Genomic DNA, 23,012 nt, shown 5'->3' with positions numbered 1-23,012 from the left:
GACCCAAGGGAAGTTACATAATGATCACGAGTAGAAGTGGTCCACATACCCGCAATTGTTCCATTTGAATATCAAGTATAAGAAGGGTAGCACCAATAATGTTTTAGATTTCCTCAGTCAACCACCAATCATGGCATTAACCACTGTGCTCAACTCTTGTGGGCACGAGACTTCTGATTGGCCACTTCTCTACAAAAGCGACCCAGAATTTGGCCACACATACCAGACACTCTTGGAGGGTCAACATGTTCCAGATTTTCACCTCCAAGATGCCTTGTTATGCCACCTGGGTCACCTTTGTGTCCCTTTAAGCGAGCATACCAAGATGATTTTAGAAGCACACTATAGTCGGCCTGCTAGGCATTTCGGGGTCGAGAAAATGGTGGCAGTGTTATAGAAGTATTTCTATTGGCCAAATCTTCGAGAGGATGTCGGGAAGTACATCAGATCCTGCACTGCCTGTGCCATTTCCAAACCCACTATCAAGAAGCAAGGCCTCTGTACTCTGCTACTTACCCCTAGTCGACCTTAGGAAGCCATCTCCATAGATTACATGTCGGGCCATCCTTCTACTAATCATGGAAACGACTGTGTTTTTGTGGTCGTCGATAGGTTCTCGAAGATGGCCATCATGGCGGCCTGTAAGAACAACATCACAATAGAAACCACTGCTAAACTCTTCTTTGAACAAGTGTGGGTACACTTTGGGATCCCACAGTTTATCATCTCAGATCGCGACAACAGGTTCCTTAGTACACTTTGGTCCAGTCTCTGGTCGATGTTGGACAGCAAACTCACTAAGTCGACAGTTTTCCATCCCCAAACTGATGGCCAGACAGAGGTTGTCAGTAGGATGATCATACACATTCTGCCCATGTAAAACTCAAAGCATCCATGCACATGGGATGAGAGCCTCCCCTATGTTCATAACAACTATAACTTGCCTCTCCACAACTCGACTGGCCACAACCCTTTTCAGGTGGGCTTGGGATCCCAACTAATATGGCCCATTGATGTGACCATGCCATTTATAGCTTCTCAAGTAGATTCGAATCATGTCTAGTCTGAAACAGATAAGGAAAATAGCTTCATAGAGCACATCCAACTCCGCCATCAAGTCCAAAACATTCAGGAAAAATAAAATTCCAAGTGCAAGCAACGACATGATCAATATCAAGTGCCACACAAGTTTCAGGTGGGCAAAAAAGTCTAGCTACATTTGCAAAAGGAACACCTTACCAGAGCCTATCAGAAACTCAGACCACTCTGATATGGTCCTTACACCATTACCAAGGTTGTGGGATACAACGGATTTGAGCTTAGCATTCTACCATTCCTTGGCCTACACCTAGTGTTTAATGTGGACCGCCTTCGGTCATACTTTCCACCATTACCAGACACATCCGACATTGCAGAACAACTCACACCAAAAGAGTTAAATCCATATTGCATGGAACAAGCTTCAACTAATCGGATCATGGACATGAAAATCTAGCACACTCGCCAGCAGAAGATCCAACTGTATCGAGTTGTCAAAGCAGGACAACTCCTTCATTAGGGAAAGTGGCTCAATAGGGACCAAGTTTAGCAGAAGTTTCCTCATCTCATGCAGGAACTCAACGCAATGGGGACCATTGCTTCCTAAGGGGGAGGAATGATCTAGGTGGATATTGGTGGCCACCCACCAATTCCACTTGGACCCCCACCATTGTTTATTTCATTTTTTTAGTTTCCTTAATTGGAGCACAATTTACTATTTTTAGCAATTTTTCAGGTACTGAACTTTCGGAGCCGTTTTGAGGTCCTAAACGATGTTTTTTTTCTTAGAAAATTGGGAGCAACATGTTTCAATGGACCAACATTGCTCCTCCCAAATTTGTAGTCCTCGAATAGATCTTTCTAACGAGGTATTGTGCGCGTCAAACGAAGATCATATGCCAAAGTTACGACCCTGGGAAGTTGATGCACCAATTTACCCAAAACAGGGCCCATCATTTGGCGCTTCATCTCCCAAGGTTAGGTTTTTGGATGTTTAGGGTTTTCCATTTGTTTTCAACAATAAATAGGCCTTCAAGCCTCATTGTAGGACAGTTCAGAGGCATGTAGCCACCACATCTCTCCTCAGAGATAAGCTACCATCACCCAAGCTAGTTTATTTCCATTTCTGTTTTTAAGCATATTTCAGTATTTTACATTAATGAAATGAAGCATTATTTCTATTGCATCTCTGTATTTGTGGTTATATCTATAATTTTTTGCATTCCTATTTAAATCTGTGTCATACACATGATATACAATTTTGTGCCGCTATGATAATAGTTGATTTGATACAATTGTCAACATCAAAGGAGATTTTGTAGGTGAACATAATACAATTGGTCATAGAGAAGGAGAAATTCATCTAGAGAGAGGAGAATCCAAATAAATAATTCGAGGAGGTGCACAAAAACCTCCCAAAGGCTGCAATGGAGGTAGACACATTAACAAAGGGGATGTTGACAAAGACAGATGAGGCCATTCAAGGTCTTAAAGCTAAGGCTGTGGAACTTGAGTTGCAAACTAAGCCAAGCACTCCACCAGAAGAGAAAGAGCACAAAGAGAAAGAATAATAAGACATAATGATTGTGGAATATATAAAAGCATTAGAAGAAAAATGTAGTAGGATCTATGAGGAAGGAACGAAAATTCGGATAAGGATTCTAGAGAGTGAAGAACTCAAAGAACTGGCACCAAATATATAAAATGTGCTGGAGAAAGTGAAGAAACTAAAATAAAATTTGAATACATTGCCACTAAATGAGAGCATAGCTACAATGTTAGAGAGAGCGTAGATGACCATAAATACCAATCAGTTGAGAGTCGATTAGTAGATCCTAGCACAAAATATTGAAAATTTGTTGGATGAAGGTGAAGGTCCCAAAAGGGATTGACATGTTGTACTAGATAGTGAAATAAACAATGAAAGAAGGGGAATAAAAGTTGAAGAATCATGTCACAGTGGAAGTAGCAGTCCAAGTTTTGGAACAAGAAGAGGATGTTAAAGCGATGGTTGATACTACAAGACATGGCTCTCAAAATTTTGTTGCAACAATGAAGGAAATAGTGCCCTGTATACAACAATGGAAAATATTGAGTGGCTTGAGGTTGAGTGACAAGTGACTAAAGGATGAAAATCTATAACTAGATAAATGTCATGAATTAAAGGATGTGTTATATGTGATTTATGCTTTTAGGCTTATACTTATTTTTTGTGTTGTAATGAGAATTAATATAATTTGGCAAGCCACAATGAAAGCAATTGTATTGGAAAAGTCATAGTATTATTAGAAAATATATGTTTTGGATTATTGTATGTCTTTGCACATTATGTGATGACCTGTTTGTTTTTCACATTATTTTTATTTTGCATGTATAAATGATGTATTTAATACACAAAATAAGGACATACCTCATTTTATTTTTCTATGATGAGAATTAATAATATATGTTGAATACATTAATGATTGTGTAACATATCCATCTCCTCCATCGCTGCAGAACCATCTAGCTTCTTGCAATCCCTTGTAGATGGCTCGAGTGAGACTTCACATGATTGCAAGTGTTTCCCAAAGTGGTAGTGTCTGAGGGGTTTTGTTGGCAAGTTCATTCCAAACTTAGGTCTTCCCTCTGTGTGCCAACAAGTAAGGAAAATCAAGTACTTGACAGCTTATCATGGAAAGATGGGGATTCTACATTATGAATAATTCTAGTATTCATTCATGAATGGATTTCCAATTTCCAATTTGAATATATATAAAATATGTAAATAAAAAAATAAAATTGAGGAATTTAATAACATTATAGGTTCACAGTAAAAATCTAAATGAGAAAATTATATACTTTGGTATATAGGAAGAATATACTTTTCTGACACTTCCAAATTGAAAAGAAAAATCCTAAGAGAGAATCATGACTTCCCATTTACAAGCCATGTTGGATATTAAAGAATATTGTCATATCTGATAATCCTTCTTCTGGAAAGGACTGAAGGGTGACATTCAAATATATGTGAGATTGTGATACCTATTAATGCCAGCAGTTTGAATTAATGGAACATACATCTCTCCTACATCACCTACATATCGTGGATAAAAAATTGGCTGAAATATCTATGAAATTTATCACACATTTTCCTATATAAGAATGAAAGGATAACATATTTTTGATTGTGGATTAATTAAGTATATATGACCATTTCATTGGAATTTCATCGAGTGCTAAGGCTAGTCAAATTATTCATAGCTATGCGAAAATATTTATAAATTCCACAACTTCTTAAAATTCATCGTTTGCATTAGGGAGCCAAAATTTAGTAGCAATTTTTGGAAGGGATTATTCAATCGTGTAGGAACCACATTAAACATGAGCACTTCGTATTGTCCTGAAATATATAGAAAACTAAAGTGGTTAGTAAGTTCCTTGAAGGTTACCTTAGGAATTTTGTGAATGACCATCAATATGAGTGGCAAAGCGAGATACATATTGTGCCACATGTTAGCTGAAATGACTCCATTTCAATCCTTATATGGGTATCTTCCACTTTCAAGAAAATAATATCTCCAAATTGAATTTTTTTTTTAAAAGAGTACTTAGTGACTCTTTATAAGATCATCCATATTGTACAAAAATCATCTCGAGTGATCCAAGAATCAAACTAAGAAAGAAGATGATGTGAAAATACCATACTATGAAATTTGAGGTAGGGTACTGGGTGTTTGTTAAATTGCAAGCATACAAGAAAAACTTCTTAGAAAGCTACAAAAATCATAAAGTTGCACCCAAGTTTTTATGGTCCTTATCAACTCTAAAGGAGAGTTGGTTGGGTAGCATATGTGCTAACCATTCTAAAAAAAGGAAACTTATATGATGCCTTCCATGTTTGAAGAAAATTTTGGTTTCATAAATTCGATATAGAAACAACTACCCTTTTTGGATGAAGAAGGGAAACTAACACCAATGTTTTAAAGAACACTCAAAGTCAAGACCAAATCTCTTCATTCGAGAAGTTTTAATGAGCACCTAATCAAGTGTAGAAATATACTAGAAGACAAACAATTTATGTTAAGGCATGAACATCCTTTCCCACAATTCAAGATTGAAGCATTTCAAGCATGAGTGACTTGTAATAAATGAAATGTAATTATATAATATTACTAATATCTCTAAGGTATACATAGTTGCAGAAAGGGTATGTCCCAATGTTAAGAAAATTATATAATATTGGAATTGGACATTATAAATTTCATCATAAAAATAATAATATATAGTTTATTTTAATTGTTTTCTTACATTACAATTTTCAAAATTTTCTTTTTCCAATGCTTTAGTAGAATGTTTACAATTTTCTCACTCGTGGAACAATGTATCAAATAAATGTTATTTTCTTCTACATGATGTCAACCCAAATGGTACTTTGTGTTGATGTGATTGGTTTAGGAATCTAACTTCGTTGGCAAAATTGATTGTAGAAGTGTTGTACATCAAAAGTGGAGTATCATTCACTTATTTCTCATATAAATCCTTTCATATCTTCCTAAGCAATAAATTGTTGATTTTCACCCCTACAACGGCTACCCACTCTTACCTCTGTAATGGAATCTACTAGAACAAACTATTTGCACAATTTTGAAGAGATAACTATTGATCCAATATTCATGATTATCTTGGAGTAGACAACCAATTCTTCTTATTCCCATAAAAGTTAGAATTTGTATGTCCAACTAGTTTTAAGTCCTTGGCCATAGAATATTTAAGTCAAAGTGCTAAGTTCCTTTCAAGTACATTAAAACTCTCTTGTAGAATACTAATATCATTCATGGTGTTTTTGCATGAACACATTAAAAAACCCAACTACAAATGAAATGTCTACTCTACTATCATTATGGTAGATAAAAGTCTTCATACGATGCATTTATTTAATTACATCCTAAAATTCATTCCCTTTTTTACTATGTAAGCTTAAGAAGAAAATGAGTTATGTAAAATTTATTCCACAACCCTCCATTATACTTATTTCCAGAAATAAATATAATTTGAATTCGTTCAACCAGGAAACAATAGTAATATGTTTTTCATACCAAATTTAATATTAAATTTAATATCTAATTATTAAAAAATATAATTTTAAGAAAAAATATATTTGTACAATTTTGAATATCTAATCTCATGTAATGGATAACTATAAATGCTAGTAAAAAACACTTTCTCATAAATGACTTTTTCATTAAAACTAATTTTAATCTCTTCAATGCTCCTTATCTTCCCTATCAATTTAACAATCAAATTATAAAATATTTTTTAATCATATATACACAAAAGAAATTAATCTAAACTCATTTTGAATCCTCCAGAAACAAACAAACAAAAATTAACCTAAACTCATATCAAATCTTTCTCCATCCATGATAGTTCTCTGGATTATATAGATGTCCCATGACCCTAAATGTTACACATCGAAATTTAACGTTGAAGGAAAAACAAAGATTAACCTGAACTCATGCCAAATCCTTCTCAATCTATGACAGTTCTCTGCATAACATAATTGGGCCATAACACTAAACGTTACGGATCTGAATTTTCTTTGAAATTTAAGGGTGAGCGATGTCGCTGGATGGCTGATGTGTTTAACATACCTAAAACCTAGTGACAGATATTAACAAGTTCCTGTTAGACCTGATCATATAATCTCCCCCCCATAACAAATTTTGTAGATACAAAAAAAAATAAAAAAATTAGCAGGCTGTTTCATTTCTCCGAAGATATTTACAAAGAAATTTGATGCTGGATTTGTTTCCGTAAGCCCAAACTATGAATAAACTTGTGAAGATATTTATCACATACAACAATACATCACAGGAAAGCCAAAGCTCAGAGTAAAACAAACCATTAACAAGGGTATTTTTTTGCAAGGGAAGAAATCGCCCCTGCAACAGTTCTCAGGACAAGTTCTCATGCATATATAGTCTTGTTCGAAGTTCTTAGGGATATATAGTTCTGTTTAAGATTGGACAATCTGTGGAGACCAAACTTTTTTATTTAATCACCGTTTGAGCACAACCTAAAATTAAACAATATCAGAAAAATTTGTAAGCATATATAATTTTCTTACTAGTTCTCGTACATATATAGTCTTGTTCGAGATTGGACAATGTGTGGAAACCAAACCTTCCTATCTCGGACAATGTGTGGAAACCAAACCTTCCTATCTAACCACCATTTGACAACCCAAAACTAAACCATACCAGACTTTTGTAGTGAACAAATGCTTCAGAAACAGAGCACCATAAAGTTTCAAAGCCATTAAGACATTAAATTACAGGTGATATGTATATTAGTGGAAAATTCCTGCAACTTTAGTGAAAGATAAATTTAGCAGGCATATGCTTTAGACTTCGACTTCGGCGGAGTGGCGAAAGATCTGAGCAAAAGCGGTCATCCTTTTCTGCAACTCATCGGCGTTGGCTCCCACTGTTTTGTCGACGTGCACATTGCCTTTCATTAATACAAAAGTGGGCATGGCCTTCACATCAATTTTGTCTTTAACTCCTTTTACTTCATCCACATCAACTAACAGGAACAGGATATCCCGATACTTCAACGCCAGATTCTCGAAAAACCCCGCCATGTATTTCGAAGGCAAGCACCATTCTGCAGTGAAATGCACTACAACCTGCAATGCGACAAATTCTTTACATTAGAAAAAGGAACTCGAAACATTTAACAGAAAGAACAGACCAGAGTCTTCGGCAAGGTATCCATAACGGAAATATAGGGCAGAGAAATACAGAAATCTGCAACAAATAAAACTACGAAATCATAAGTTGGATTAAATAGATATGGTGACTAACAGGGAGGGCAGGCCTGGGCTTGACCCAATATGATATCCCACGAGTTGTCAGAATCTACCACCAGAACTCTCGAAACCGTGACCTGCTGCTGGGCATCCATGACAGACAGAGCGCTTGCTTGATGATTTTGTATGGAGAATTTGGAGCAGTACTCAGGGTTCTCACCGGAGAAGAGGAGACAGTATTGTGTGGAGAAGACGAAGTGGCTCTTGGGTTTTTTTCTTTGGAAAATTGAAGCTAGTCGGGGAGTCAAATGATTCTGAAATTTGGAATTAATAGTCATAGAAGATATACTGTGGATAAACCTATCCATAAGTTCCCCCTTTTGTCCAGTGGGTCAAAACGTTGTTTTCGGTTTGTTCTATTGCTGGACATTTATGTATACTAAGCATCTGGTTTAGCATAAACCCATAGCAATCATTTAACTATTTCATCTAAATAATAGAAGCTTCGTGAGGAAGAATATAGTTTAGCATAAACCCATAGCAATCATTTAACTATTTCATCTAAATAATAGAAGCTTCGTGAGGAAGAATATATATTGTTGGGTATTTTTTTGAATGGGGAAATACCAAAACCAAACAAGCAAACACCACAGAGGAATGCTCTGTTTCCTTTGTTCCAGGATCTTTGCACAGGGAACCTCTTAAAACAAAATGACTCATAACAGAGTATTACACAGCCATAAAAAACATTTCTATTGATTAAAATATAAAGCCTCAAACAACATTCATCCTCTTTGCTGAGAGGGATTTACCAAAACTTACATTGACCCATCAAAACTCTGTTTTCACCTGAGAAATTACTCTGCTGGGTTTACTGCAGTAAAACCCATTTTTACATTTGCTGGTGTAAAACTATTTTACACATACTGCTGTAAAATATTTTTACATTTACATCTGAGTGAAATCCTTTTTTTACATTCCTGGATTTTCACATTACATAAAAAACTTATGCGTTCTTTTTCTTTTTGCATCTCAATGCAAATCCAATTTCATTAATAAAATCTATGCACTACTGTGCAATGTTTTCACCTGCTTCATGTGCGCTCCCCTCATTTTTAATTTATGCACTGCTGTGCATTCAATACAATACCACACAAAACTTGCTGGAGCTCTGCGCGGCCACTACTCCATTACATTCTTTTTCCTTGCTCTCTCTTGCGCACACAGTACGCACCCTCAATGAGCATAAAAAAACTCACACACCAACTACTCTAACTCTGCCACAATACATTAAAACATACAAAATGCATAGTGCATATGCGCAATACACAAAACTACACACTCGCTTACATAGCATATATAAAAAAACATATATATAAAAAATATATAACGTATGTGCCCATAACCATTTAAGGCGGGCCTCCACCAACCTTCATAAATGCATTAAATGGCTCAGCGTTTCCTCCACGGCGGTCAACGGAAAACCTCACACGCCACGCAATGCATTGAATTGACGCAGGCCCGTGCACCTTCAACAGATCGACGGCTGACAACACGCGAGGAGATCGGACGGCGGAGGTTGATATCGGAAACCATACAACTGCTGAGGTTTACCTCCCGAGAACGTGACGTTGCGTTACGTCAGTGGTAAACCACGTGTCAGCTCCATATTTTCTCGGAGCTCCTTGCTGGATTATTCCTTCATCGGAAAGCTGGTCCGAGAAGTTCCAGGCGGGTAGCTTAACGTTTTCTGGCGATGTTGCCGCTGCGTTGAAATTACGATTTCAACACTCCCCTTTAATTTCAACAGCTGGGCATTCAATCTTACCCAAACACTTCCTCACATGGAGGGATTCACCAACTGCTTCTGATGCAGTTCCACAAACAATCAAAGTTGTCTTCCTCTTAATAGAGGGATTAACCTGAAACTGTGCTTAAGAGCACCTTCCTCATGACAGAGGGATTCACCATAACAATGTGCTGAAGAGCACCTTCCTCTTGACAGAGGGATTCACCTGTGACTATGCTGAAAAGCATCATCCTCTTGATAGAGGGATTCACCATGTGTATGCTAAAAAGCATCTTCCTCTTGACTGAGGGATTCACTAATGACAATGTGCTGAAAAGCACCTTCCTCTTTAATAGAGGGTTTCACCAAATGACTGCTTCAAATGCAGTTCCAAAACAAACAATCATTGCACTGCTGTGTGTGCAAACTCATTACATTATGCTGCTGCATATTCTCTGCTGCACTGTTGTGCCATCTTCTTTGCTGCGTCTACCCCACACTGCTGTGTCTACACTTGCACTGCTTCTGCACTTTTCAAAGACAAAATACTCTGTCTTTTCTGGAACAATTACACTGTCCCAACTTACAAATTTACACTGCTGTGTGTAAACATTTCTTACACTCACTGCTGTTGCATATATTGCATTTCAATTCAATGAACAACAAATTCATTACATTTACCTTTACTGCTGTAAGGAAAATTTCTTTTGCATGTGCTGCTGTTCAAAACTTCTTGCTGCTGCATTTTTTTTATTTGCATTTCTGTGTGCTTCTCCTTCTTGCCATCATGCTGCTGTCCATAACTTCTTGCTGCTGCATTTTTCATATTCACTGCTGTCCATACCCATAACCATAGACTGTCATCCCTGGGTTTTTATTTGCTGCTGCGTTGCCTCTGCAATTTGCACTGTCGCTGCCTTTTGTTTCATCATACTGCTGTGTGTTGTACTCACTCTGTTGTGAGTATGTTCTCTCACATTACATAGAAGGAAACTACCTTCCATTGCTATGCATTTCAATGCATGTGCTCCATAAAAAAATTCAAAACTGCTGTTTTATATTTTGTCTTCTCACTGCTATGAGGGTCTTCTTGCTTTGCATTTTTCTCTTATCTCGCTGCTGCTCTTTACATTTCAGCGCTGCCATCTTTTCTTCTTTATGCATTTCTGTGCATATTGCATAAAAACAAAGCAAAAACATTGCTGATTTCATCACTGCTGCATATTACCTTTCAGAGGGATTAACAAAGATTTCATTTGCAACTGCTGCGCTGCAATACATCCTCCATCAACAAATGACTGTTAATACAGTTCAACAAACAAAAAATTCAAGCTCCCCTTTAGTGTATGCTTGTCTTCTTTTGGCAGATTCTTCTCAAAATAAATTTAGATCAGTTGGGGAGTTCAAGGGGTTTTCAGATTGCCTTTCCTTCCTTCTCCATACTTGTGTAACTTTCTTCTTTTGCATGGGTCTAGCTTGTGTAAGATCCCATGTTAAGTTACAGTCACGTGCCATATGCCCAATGTTATGACACTTGAAACATTCAACATTGTTCATGAATAACATTTCATGATTTCTTCTAAAATTGTTTCTTGGAGATTTTCGGAGACCACAACATTTATCTTTATGAAATGCTCTACAGTATTTTGCCATATGACCAAAGTTTGAGCAAGCATAACAATAACCATAAAATGAACTTTGGTACCTGGGAGATGGAGGTTTCCTAGATGTACTTCTGAAGCCTTGCTGCCTTGAGATCCTTTGTTGATGACCATTGCATCTTGCCTCTTTGACATCAGCTACATTTCTTCTTGGAGCTGGTTTTCTACTTGGAGCATGATTTCTTCTATTGCAGCCTTCATTTTTCTCCTTGCCTTTGCTGGAACTAGGAGCATCACCATCTCTTTCTTGCTTCTTCACATCTCCTGTGCTTAAAGCATCCTCATGCTTGTTTGAGGGTTCAGCTACATACCCAAGTCCTGATTTATCAGATGGAGATCTGTGATAGCTGAGCATGTCATCCAAGGCTTGAGAGCTCTTCATGATCTTGTTCATTCCTTCAACCTTCTTCCTGAGGAGGACAATCTCTTCTTCTAACTTTTCACATTCATTATTTTTCTTTGCTAGTTGTCCCTCAGTTTCTTCCTTGCTACAAGTAGCTTCAGCTGCTGCTACTTTAAGAGAGATGATGTCTGTCTTCATTTTGGAGATTTCTTCATCTTTTGCTTGACTGCTCTTCATTTTCTTTTCAACTCCTTGTGCCTGCTTCCTGGCTTCTTGTAGTTCGGACTTAAGGGAGGAGACCTCTTCCTTGTACTGTCCAATCTCTTCTACAAGCTTATTCACTCTCTTGTGTCTTTGTTCAAGTTGACTTAACAAGTCATCTTCCTGCTTCTTTGCTTTATTTAGCTGATTTGTCATTGATATGACTTCTTCATGATGCTTCCTCTTGCATTGATCCAGCTCCTTCTTGAGCTTGGCAAGCTCTTCATCCCTTTCTTTTACTTGAAGCTTGATGAGGTCAAGCTTTTCATTCTCAGCTTCTATGACGGGTTCATCTTGACTCATTGTCATGGTCAGTGCTCCCTTTGCATGAAGGTCATGCAGTCTGTCCCATATATCCTTTGCTGATGTATATTTTCCTAGATTCCTCTTCACAGAATCAGGGAGTCCATCCAAGATAGTCTTTGCTGCTTGTGCATCATACTCCATGGATTCTTTATCCATCTTGCTATCATCCATCACTGATTCCCAGACTTCAATCCCCTCAGACATTAGGAAAGCCCTCATCATTATTTCCCATACATCAAAGTTTCCATCAAACTTTGGGGTTTCAAATAAAATGTATTCTAATGGATTGCCTTCTAGTTTAGTAGAGGGGGGAGACACATTTTTAACAGGCTTGGAGGCTTTCTTCTTTGACCTTGCCATTCTTATCTAGGCTTTAAATACTTGACTGTGTTTTCTTTTAAATCACTGACTGTTCCTTTCACAGTAACACAAAGGAAAGCTTTGAGAAATACCTTGACCCTTTTGGCTGAGTCTTCACACTGCTGGAGAAGTTTGACTGCTGCTGCAACAAGAGTCTTTCCTTCAGCTTCCTTGACACTTTTAAAGAGCCTGAACCAGCTCTGTCACCATCAAGGAGCCTGGACCAGCTCTGATACCACTGTTGGGTATTTTTTTGAATGGGGAAATACCAAAACCAAACAAGCAAACACCACAGAGGAATGCTCTGTTTCCTTTGTTCCAGGATCTTTGCACAGGGAACCTCTTAAAACAAAATGACTCATAACAGAGTATTACATAGCCATAAAAAACATTTCTATTGATTAAAATATAAAACCTCAAACAACATTCATCCTCTTTGCTGAGAGGGATTTACCAAAACTTACATTGACCCATCAAAACTCTGTTTTCACCTGAGAAATTACTCTGCTGGGTTTACTGCAGTAAAACCCATTTTTACATTTGCTGGTGTAAAACTATTTTACACATACTGCTGTAAAATATTTTTACATTTACATCTGAGTGAAATCCTTTTTTTACATTCCTGGATTTTCACATTACATAAAAAACTTATGCGTTCTTTTTCTTTTTGCATCTCAATGCAAATCCAATTTCATTAATAAAATCTATGCACTACTGTGCAATGTTTTCACCTGCTTCATGTGCGCTCCCCTCATTTTTAATTTATGCACTGCTGTGCATTCAATACAATACCACACAAAACTTGCTGGAGCTCTGAGCGGCCACTACTCCATTACATTTTTTTTCCTTGCTCTCTCTTGCGCACACAGTACGCACCCTCAATGAGCATAAAAAAACTCACACACCAACTACTCTAACTCTGCCACAATACATTAAAACATACAAAATGCATAGTGCGTATGCGCAATACACAAAACTACACACTCGCTTACATAGCATATATAAAAAAACATATATATAAAAAATATATAACGTATGTGCCCATAACCATTTAAGGCGGGCCTCCACCAACCTTCATAAATGCATTAAATGGCTCAGCGTTTCCTCCACGGCGGTCAACGGAAAACCTCACACGCCACGCAATGCATTGAATTGACGCAGGCCCGTGCACCTTCAACAGATCGACGGCTGACAACATGCGAGGAGATCGGACGGCGGAGGTTGATATCGGAAACCATACAACTGCTGAGGTTTACCTCCCGAGAACGTGACGTTGCGTTACGTCAGTGGTAAACCACGTGTCAGCTCCATATTTTCTCGGAGCTCCTTGCCGGATTATTCCTTCATCGGAAAGCTGGTCCGAGAAGTTCCAGGCGGGTAGCTTAACGTTTTCTCGCGATGTTGCCGCTGCGTTGAAATTACGATTTCAACCTATATATATAAAATTTTGATTTCACCCGTACATTTTTGATCCCCGGTTTGTTTTCATGCGTTTGAGATGTCATCCACATCCAAAATGCTATCTAGTTATATAATTTGATGGTTTTAGAATTTGAGCTTTGACAACCTATTGCATTTCCCTTGGTCATCGAATGGATTTGAGTCAAGTAGTTGGAAAAAACCACTAAGACTTGGTAATTTATTTCTTCTTTCAGATCACTAACAAAATATTCTTAGAAGAAGAAGATATTTGACATGCATTTGATGCAGAAGACAAGTAGCTCAAAATTAGAGATATAGATTTCAACTCTACTGGATTGTTTAAGAAATTACTATAATGAGTATTAAGTTCAAAATATTTATAATTTTATTTGGAATTTTTATATGTTAACGGTAAGGATATAAATACAATAAACCCAATGAAACTCTCATTAATTTATTGATAATGTTATATAATGGAAAAAATGTTATATTTGAGTATATGAAAGTAAAATTCCATATATAGGTGTTGTCTAATGTAGTACTATTTAAATAGAGATTATATGAGTTTCCAACCAAGTGAAACCTTTTATATTTCTTGCATGTATGTTTTTTTAAGGTAAAAAATATGTCATTGAGTTATTTATAGATGTTGGAACATGTGTCTAGCCTAAAACATTGATCATAAAATATGTTGAGGAAAGTGCTTGAATACCACTTGTGATGTGCTAAATATAAATATTCAAAGACGAAATTATAGATATTACTCAAATGTATTGCTCAAAAAAAATATAATTGCAAAAGAAATGGACAATATGAACCAAAATATTATATCTTTATTCATATAGAAGTAATGTTCTCTTGGTTCTTTATGGGGAAAGTCCCAATTGAAGAGAACTCCAATTATATGGGTTTGAAAACATGTTTTATAATGCTTCTCCATCATTATATAGTACTTTGTATCCCCTAGGAACATTGTAAAGAATACATTTTCTAGTAAGTAGAGCTTTCTAATAAGCCTTCTTATAATAATTATATTTTAATTGTATTTAAATAGACGAACTTATTCACTAATAATGCCTAGCAGTACATACTAATCTATTTGCTTAAAAAGTTAAGGCCTTAACCATATAGTCATTTGTATATAAAGTTGCAGTTTTATTTTCCTCACTATTTTATGTTTTTGTCCCCTTGTTTTTTCATGTCATAATTATTTTTTATCTTTGATTATTCCCTATATGCTATTTTATATTTCCACCGATTTTAATAGTTCCTTGTTCTTGAAAAATTTAAGTACACGGACATCAAATGAGGAGATTTTAAGGAGGCTTTGATTTGTGCATGGTTGACGACACATATTCACGCTCTACATTGACAAGTCTCCTTGCTGAATGAGGAAGGCATGTGGCTGCAATTATCTAACCTTTGTAGCATTATATACAAAATTTTCCTCACTTATACTTATTTGCATGAAGAAACATTATTTTCTTTCATCTTCATTGTTGATCAAGTGGAATCGTTGACTATGCCTATTATTACGTATCAATATATGCATGACTTTATTCGTTTAATTTGATGTTCCTTTCGGGCTACTAGGCAACAATTCTATCAAATCATGTACAATGAAAGTTGCATGCACGGATAAAAAAGGGCAATATTTTGTAAGATTACTTGAATCATAAGTAGTGTTTCATTTTGAAAATTAAGCAATATTAAGGGAGTTAAAACTATGGAAATCTATAGTCATCAATATTTGTGCAAACCTAAATATAGATTCCTGATAAATACATGTATCAAGCATTTCTATTAATACGTAAATCAAAAGCTCCCACTTAACTTGCACGGCCTCAATTTAATGCACATTAAAATATGTCTTAACAACTATCTCCCTTATATTGATACTTCCTTACTACACTCAAAATATTTCTCTATGGATGTGATACTTTCTCATCATCATTCACATTATGGAGGTAAAATAGGACCAGCAGCAATGTGAAATAAACTTCTTACTGCATTAAAACAAAATTTAGAGCCAGCAGCAATGTGAAATAAACTTCTTACTGCATTAAAACAAAATTTAGAGGGGCATATATTGTAAGAAGATATAAACAATAAAAAAGCAAATTTTATCACCAATTCCAATCTCTGAAATTTTAATATTTAAAATCAATTTAAAAAAATCCCACCTATATTTTTTGATGTGATACTTTTACATCATCATCCACATGGAGGCAAAGTAGGGCAAGCCGCAATGTGGAATAAACACCATATAAGCAAACTAGGGCAAGTAGCAATGTGAAGTAAACACCAGGACCGACGCTTATCGTTATGTAAATGATTTGAACTACTACGAAAAATGTGTGTGTTTTGTTTTTTTTAACTATTAAAAGGCAAGGAATAAAGGTGCCCACCGGCCTTTTTTTATTAAGATAAGTTCCGGCCAACTATAATCATCCATTAAGGTTTAATATTTATGTAAAAGTCATTTTATTATTAGCTTTTGAACAAATATAATATTAAATTTAATGTTGTCAAAAAAAATAATCCTAGCAATATTTTTTAAAGAAGGAGGTTACTTTTCAATAAGAGATTATCTAATTTTATGTAAAGGAATAATGTTAAATGTTAGTAGAAAGCTAATTATAATGAGTTAGGAATGATTAGAAGTGGTCATGGCTTTCACTATCTCGATTGAAATGGAAGGTGACTCTTGAAATAAACTTACAACTACTTTTAATGGATTGAAAACTCATCTTCAATGATCCTTATCTTCAGTACCAATTAACTATTAAATTATAAAAAAAATCCTAATTATATATATACCAAAAATTAACCTAAACTCAACCCTCCAGTATGTCATCGTTTTCGGGTTGATCAGGACAGGCAAGTTGGTAAGCGGCTCCCATCCAGTAAGTAAATTATAACGGTAACGCCAGGCCATATAAGTGGGGAAAACCGGGGAGTGAGAAACCACTTAAAATTGTCATTTGCGTGCACTGTATCGCCATTTGAACCCTCGGTAAGTGGGACCATAAAAAGAAAATTAGGTTGCCTGCACCAACAACAGCAGAGATATGCAGTGATATCCCTACAGATTTGTAGTTTATATCAGATCCTTCTTAATTAATAAGTAAATAAAAGATTAACCTGTACTCATATCAAATCCTTGTAAATCCAATCCATGATAGTTCTCTCGATAATATAATTGGTCCATAACCCTAAATGTTAAGCATTTTGGGGGTGGGGGAATTTAAAGGTGAGGGAAAAATAAAGATTAACCTGAACTCATGTCAAATCCTTCTCAATCTATGATAGTTCTCTGGATAACATAATTGGGCCATAACCCTAAATTTTAGGGATCTGAATTTTGTTGGATATTTAAGGTGAGCGATGATTCTGGATGGTTGTGTTTAACAGATTTAAAATTTTATCAGAAATGTATTTCAGAATAATCATATTTTGGTTTTTGAGTTAAAGTTTTAAACCAATTTTATTGTGATGCATCCTCAAAACAAAAATAAATCTAAAACCTAGTGACCAAAATTAACAAGATAAATAACAATTTTAAGAACCTGTTAGACCTGATTATAGAATCTCCCCTTATAACAAATTTTGTAAATACATCATAAAAAATGAAAAATGAGCAGGCTGATTCATTTCTCCAAAACAAAATGTGAATAAGGCTGATTCATTTCTCCAAAGATATTTACAAAAAAAAAAAACTGAGCCTGGATTTGTTTCTGTAAACCCAAACTGTGAATAAGGCTGTTTCATTTCTCCAAAGATATTTACAAAAAAAAATTGAGGCTGGATTTGTTTCTGTAAGACCAAACTGTGAATAAACCAGTGAAGATATTTATCACATCCAACAATACATCACAGGAAAGCCAAAGCTTAGAGTAAAACAAACCATACAAGAGTTTTTTTTTCGTAAAGGAAGAAGTCGCACTTGCTCCAGTTCGTTTTCAGGCATATAGTCTTGTCTGAGATTATTTGAGCACAACCCAAAACTAAACCCTACAATTATAATGAACAAATTCTTCCGAAACAGAGCACCATAAAGTGTCAAAGCCATGACGACATTAAATTACAGGTTATATGTACATTATTGGAAAACTCCTGCAACTTTAGGGAAAGATAAATCTAGCAGGCATAGGCCTTAGACTTGGACTTCGGCGGATTCGCGAATGCTCTGAGTAAAAGCGGCCACCCTTTTCTGCAACTCATCGGCGTTGGCTCCCACTATTTTGTCGACCTGCAGATTGCCTTTCATTAACAAGAAAGTGGGCATGGCCTTCACATCCATTTTGTCTTTAACTCCTTTCACTTCATCCACATCAACTAACAGGAACAGGATGTCAGGATACTTCAACGCCAGATTCTCGAAAAATCCCGCCATGTATTTCGAAGGCGCGCACCATTCTGCAGTAAAATGCACTACAACCTGCAATGCCCCAAAATTTTAACATTAGAAAAGGAACTTGAAACATTTCACAGAAAGAACAGACCAGAGTCTTGGGCAAGGTATGCATAACGAAAATTTAGCCCAGAGATATACATAAATCTGCAACAAATAAAACGACGAAATCATAAATTGGATTAAACAGATATGGTGACTAACCGGGCAGGCCTGGCCTTGGGCTTGACCCATAATGATATCCCATGAGTTGTCAGAATCGACCACCATAACTCTCGAACCCGTGACCTGCTGTTGGGCATCCATGACAGACAAAGCGCTTGCTTGATGATTTTGTTTTGAGATTGGTATGGAGAATATGGAGCAGAAACCAGGGTTCTCACCGGGTATTGTGTGGAGAAGAGGAGGTGGGCTCTTGGGTCTTTTTTATAACTGAAAATTGAAGCGAGTCGGTCACTGAAATGATTCTGCAAGTTGGAATTAATAGTCATAGAAGATATACTGTCGATAAACATATCAAGAAATTCTCCCTTTCGTCCACTGGCTCAGAACATCGTTTTCGGTTTGTTCTTTTGCTTGACAGCTATGTATATACTAAGCATCTGGTTTAGCATAAACCCATACAAATCATTTAACTATTTCATCTCAATAATAGAAGCTTCCTGAGGAATATATATAATATTTTTCCTGTAGATTTTTTATTCCCCAGACTGTTTTCATGCGTTTGAGATGTCATCCACATCCAAAATGCTGGCTAGTTATGATGTTGTGACCCTAAGTTTGTCGTACTCCACTTTCCACTGTACCATGACTAAGATTGGTACAGCTTTACCTGATACCTTTCCCGTGTCTGTAACATGTATACAGAACACCATCTGAAATTCAATGACTCAAAACCATTTAGATGTTTAAATAATATGTTTTACTATTTGTTCATTGGCCAAAAGGTAAAATTGTAATCGGATATGGTATCTTGCTTTATATTTGATATTGTATGATTTTTTTAACTTTAATGATGAAGAAGAACAGTGATGTGGGGGGTATTTTTATAGATATTATATGATATTTAAATTATTATTTTTAATTAAATTTAAAATTATTGATAAATGATCGAGGTATGCAAAGTCAATATGTTTGTTTATATGATTTATTGATAAATGATTTAGAAGTATGTGTTTTTGTTTTTAATGATAATGTAAGTCTTTTTTTCTAAGCAATTAGGATAATTTTATTTAATAAAACATATGTATGTATTTATACATATAGTAATTTATATGTGAAATTATATTTTTCATGTTAATTTAAATAAAATTTTTAAAAATTTGAGTTTAAATTTTTTAATATGTGAAATTTGAATTTCTAGTCGGTTTTTAGTGGTGTTGAATCCATTTAAAAACGCGTTTCGTGGTAAATATTCCTATCTACATTTTCGGCTAAGTATCACAACCCACCAAAATCGGCCAATGTAAATTGATTATATTACCTCAATTTAATTTTAATTTATTTTTCATTTATTTTTATTTTTATGTAATTTGACCAAGTCAAAATGTTTACATACTAGGATAGGATATTACCAAATTTCATCATGAGAGTGCCTTCTAGTATAAGAATGTTTCAAATGAAAGAGAGAAAGTATAAAACTTGGACGAACATTAATAATTGCCAACATGCAAATTATAAATTTTTTTATTATATTTTTGTAAAAATATTCAAATCTTTAAGGATTTTATATAAACGTTTGATAAAATTTTAAAATTTGGACAAATCATTTTTTAAAAATAAAAATAAAAAATTAAATTAAAATAAAATAAAGAATAATTATACTTATTAATAAACATGTGAGTATTTCAAATTACATAAAATTATAATAAAAATAAAAAAATAAAAATAAAATAAAGAAATAAAAATAATAATAATAATTATAATTAACTATAATTAATAATTAAACGAGTCTAGATTTATATTAATTTTAGATCTATTAAGCGTTTAGAGTCATTAAAATTTTAAAATGTAATTCTCATTAAAATGGAAAAAATGATCCTTCTCAAAACTCAATAAATCTAAAAAAATTAATAAATCTAAAATTAACATAAATATAAATTGATTATAAATTTAATTCTTAATAAAACTAGCTAAATTATTATAATAAATAAATAAAATAAATATTCCCGGTAATAAAATACTTCTTAAATGTATTTATATATATCTCAACTCTGCCTGAATCACAAATTACCTCTGAAGGCTAACTTGCAAATTCTTAAACAACAGCCTAAAATTTATAATGACTATTAACTACCACAATAAACTTTATAGACAACTTTTAAAGAGGATTAAAAGAAAAAATAATGCAGAAACCCCACACTAATAAAACTATGAATGGGCGCCATCCATATGAACCATGAATAACTTGATTTGCTTTTGATTTATGTATTATATTTAATTATAAAATTTGTGGATATTACTTGTGTTTTATATTTTGTTAAGTTTTTAAGTCACGTTATGTGGTCCAGTGTACAGCACAAGCTAGTCAAGCATCCATTATTACCAAAAACTTTAGATAGAGATTTATGATCGAGCTTATCCAATTATTTTGTATAACAGGTACTCAAGCACCATTAGCCATCAAATTAAGTAAGAGATGACGTTATAAAAGATTTACATATATTATCGTTTCAAAAATAACTATTTAATAATATACTGATTTTTTATTTTATTTCTCATTAAATGGTTATTAAATATTAGTTTTTTACTAAAATATTTTATAGTTTTTTAATATTAGATATTGATACAAAATATTATTTTAATGTTCTTGGTAAAAATTAAGTTAATAATGTAAACTTATGTTTAGACAATAATTTGAAGCGAAAAAAACCATTGAAATCAATAAAATGAATTGTATGGTATTAATCATTACTATTGGGTCTTATTCTATTAACTAATATTTTTAGGGATTTTATTTATTTATTTAATTTTTTTTTAAAGTAAAATTTATTTATTAAGGGAGTTGGTTTTTAATTTATTTACAAAAAAGTTGACTTTCATAAGTTATTTAATTTTTTTGTGCTCTACAATTTAGTATAAGTTAGATTAGTAGGTGTAATGTAAGTATGTAAACAATTTTAAATGTCAATTTATTAAAAAATAAAAAAAAAAAAAAGTTAAAAGTGATACCCGGGATGAGTGTAAACACTTAAATGTTGGCTCAAATAATAATAAAAAGTCAGAAGTAATATAAACCCTAGTGTCCTAGAAGAGTGTAAACATTTAAATGTTTGCTCAATTAATAATGAAAAATTAAAATAATAAAAATAATAAAATTCAATTTGTTATATTTTGATTTTGTTATTAACTTGTGAATATGCTTTGTTACAACATCATGGTTTATCAATACCACATGCCCAAAAACCATAAATTATTTCACAACCAAAATAATTTGTAACAATAGAAGATTCTTAACCATGAATATTCTTCTCTACTATATCATGGATATTCTTAACTTGTAAAAAATAAGATTTGTTACAATACCATAAGCCAAACCAATTAAATAGAAAAAATATAATTCGAAAAAAATTCTATAATATATATTTTAAACACATTTTAAATAGTATATATTATAAACAATTTCCTACATAAAACAATTATGTCTTTTTGCTTTTTAATTTATTTTTAATTTTAAATAACTTATTTTAAATAAATTCTAACTTTAACTAATAATAAAATCTCATAAAGAAACCTATGTTCTTTCCAAGTCTTAAATGTAAAATCTTTCTATGATTTCAAAACCTGTATTAAATCATTCCATAATAAATAAATAGCTGCACATTTAGAAATATTCAAAACTTCCCTTTTCTTTCAAACTTTTAAATTTGAAAAAAGCAAAAAAAAAATCCAAATTCACAATTACTTGTATTTTCTTTTCTGGTAAATACATAAATGCCGGATTATGCTTCACCCGTGGGATTATGCTCCACCTGTTTGAGTCAGTTGGAAAAGAATTTATCAGAAATAAAATACAATTTAGTCTTAACATCAAAGTTGTTACGTAATGACTCGCCTTTAAGATTGGCATTGATCATTTCATGATAGCTTAAAAGTCTAAGCTATATACTTTTCTCCCCTTCTTCTGTGAAAACACCCTCCAACGATTATCTATTTGCGTTTGGGCACGTACCGCCTTTAATCAATTTTTAGAGAATTTCTGTATTTTTGGGTTGAACGAATTTGGTTACTATATGTCAGAATGATGGGTTATCATGTCTAAAAATTGTAATTTATTTCATTGTCAAAATATTTAGTAACAATATGAAAACATTCTTAACCATCAATATTATTGACTTGTAAACATATTTTGTTAGAATACCATGGGCCAATATGATGCAGGAGCATCCGGACACGTCACTGAAAAAATTAAAGGAAGAAGACAAGTCGACGATCACGTAGACGGCCAGGCCAACCACAACTGAATTCTGTTCAAGGAACTTAATTTAGTTAAAAAATTAGTTATAACTGAATGTATGTATAAAGAACTGAACGATTCCTGAGTGAATCAAGAAGAAAAAGAAAGGGAAAACCCTGTGCGCGTGAGAGAGGGCAAAATGTGATTGCCAGAGGAATCTGGATTAAGG

The 23,012-nt window shown here is 34.1% G+C and overlaps 1 protein-coding gene and 1 pseudogene across 1 annotated transcript; both read right to left on the bottom strand.

Annotated features, from left to right (window-relative positions):
• Positions 1-7,423: 7,423 nt before the first annotated feature.
• Positions 7,424-7,986, bottom strand: LOC149232566 (thioredoxin-like protein CXXS1 pseudogene; annotated as a pseudogene).
• Positions 7,987-17,693: 9,707 nt separating this feature from the next.
• Positions 17,694-18,927, bottom strand: LOC149232565 (thioredoxin-like protein CXXS1). Its single transcript, XM_089379441.1, has 2 exons — positions 18,592-18,927; positions 17,694-18,414 (listed from the first exon to the last, which is right to left on the bottom strand). The coding sequence occupies exons 1-2, from the start codon at positions 18,691-18,693 to the stop codon at positions 18,130-18,132; spliced, it is 387 nt and encodes a 128-aa protein (XP_089235567.1). The 5' UTR covers positions 18,694-18,927; the 3' UTR covers positions 17,694-18,129.
• Positions 18,928-23,012: the final 4,085 nt, after the last annotated feature.

The sequence above is a fragment of the Pinus tabuliformis genome, chromosome J, assembly GCF_031772625.1.
Source record: "Pinus tabuliformis cultivar Carrire ecotype Pingquan chromosome J, CPIR1, whole genome shotgun sequence".
Lineage (NCBI taxonomy): Eukaryota > Viridiplantae > Streptophyta > Pinopsida > Pinales > Pinaceae > Pinus > Pinus tabuliformis.
Note: the sequence above shows the minus strand (reverse complement) of the source record. Positions and strands in the feature narration are given on the sequence as shown.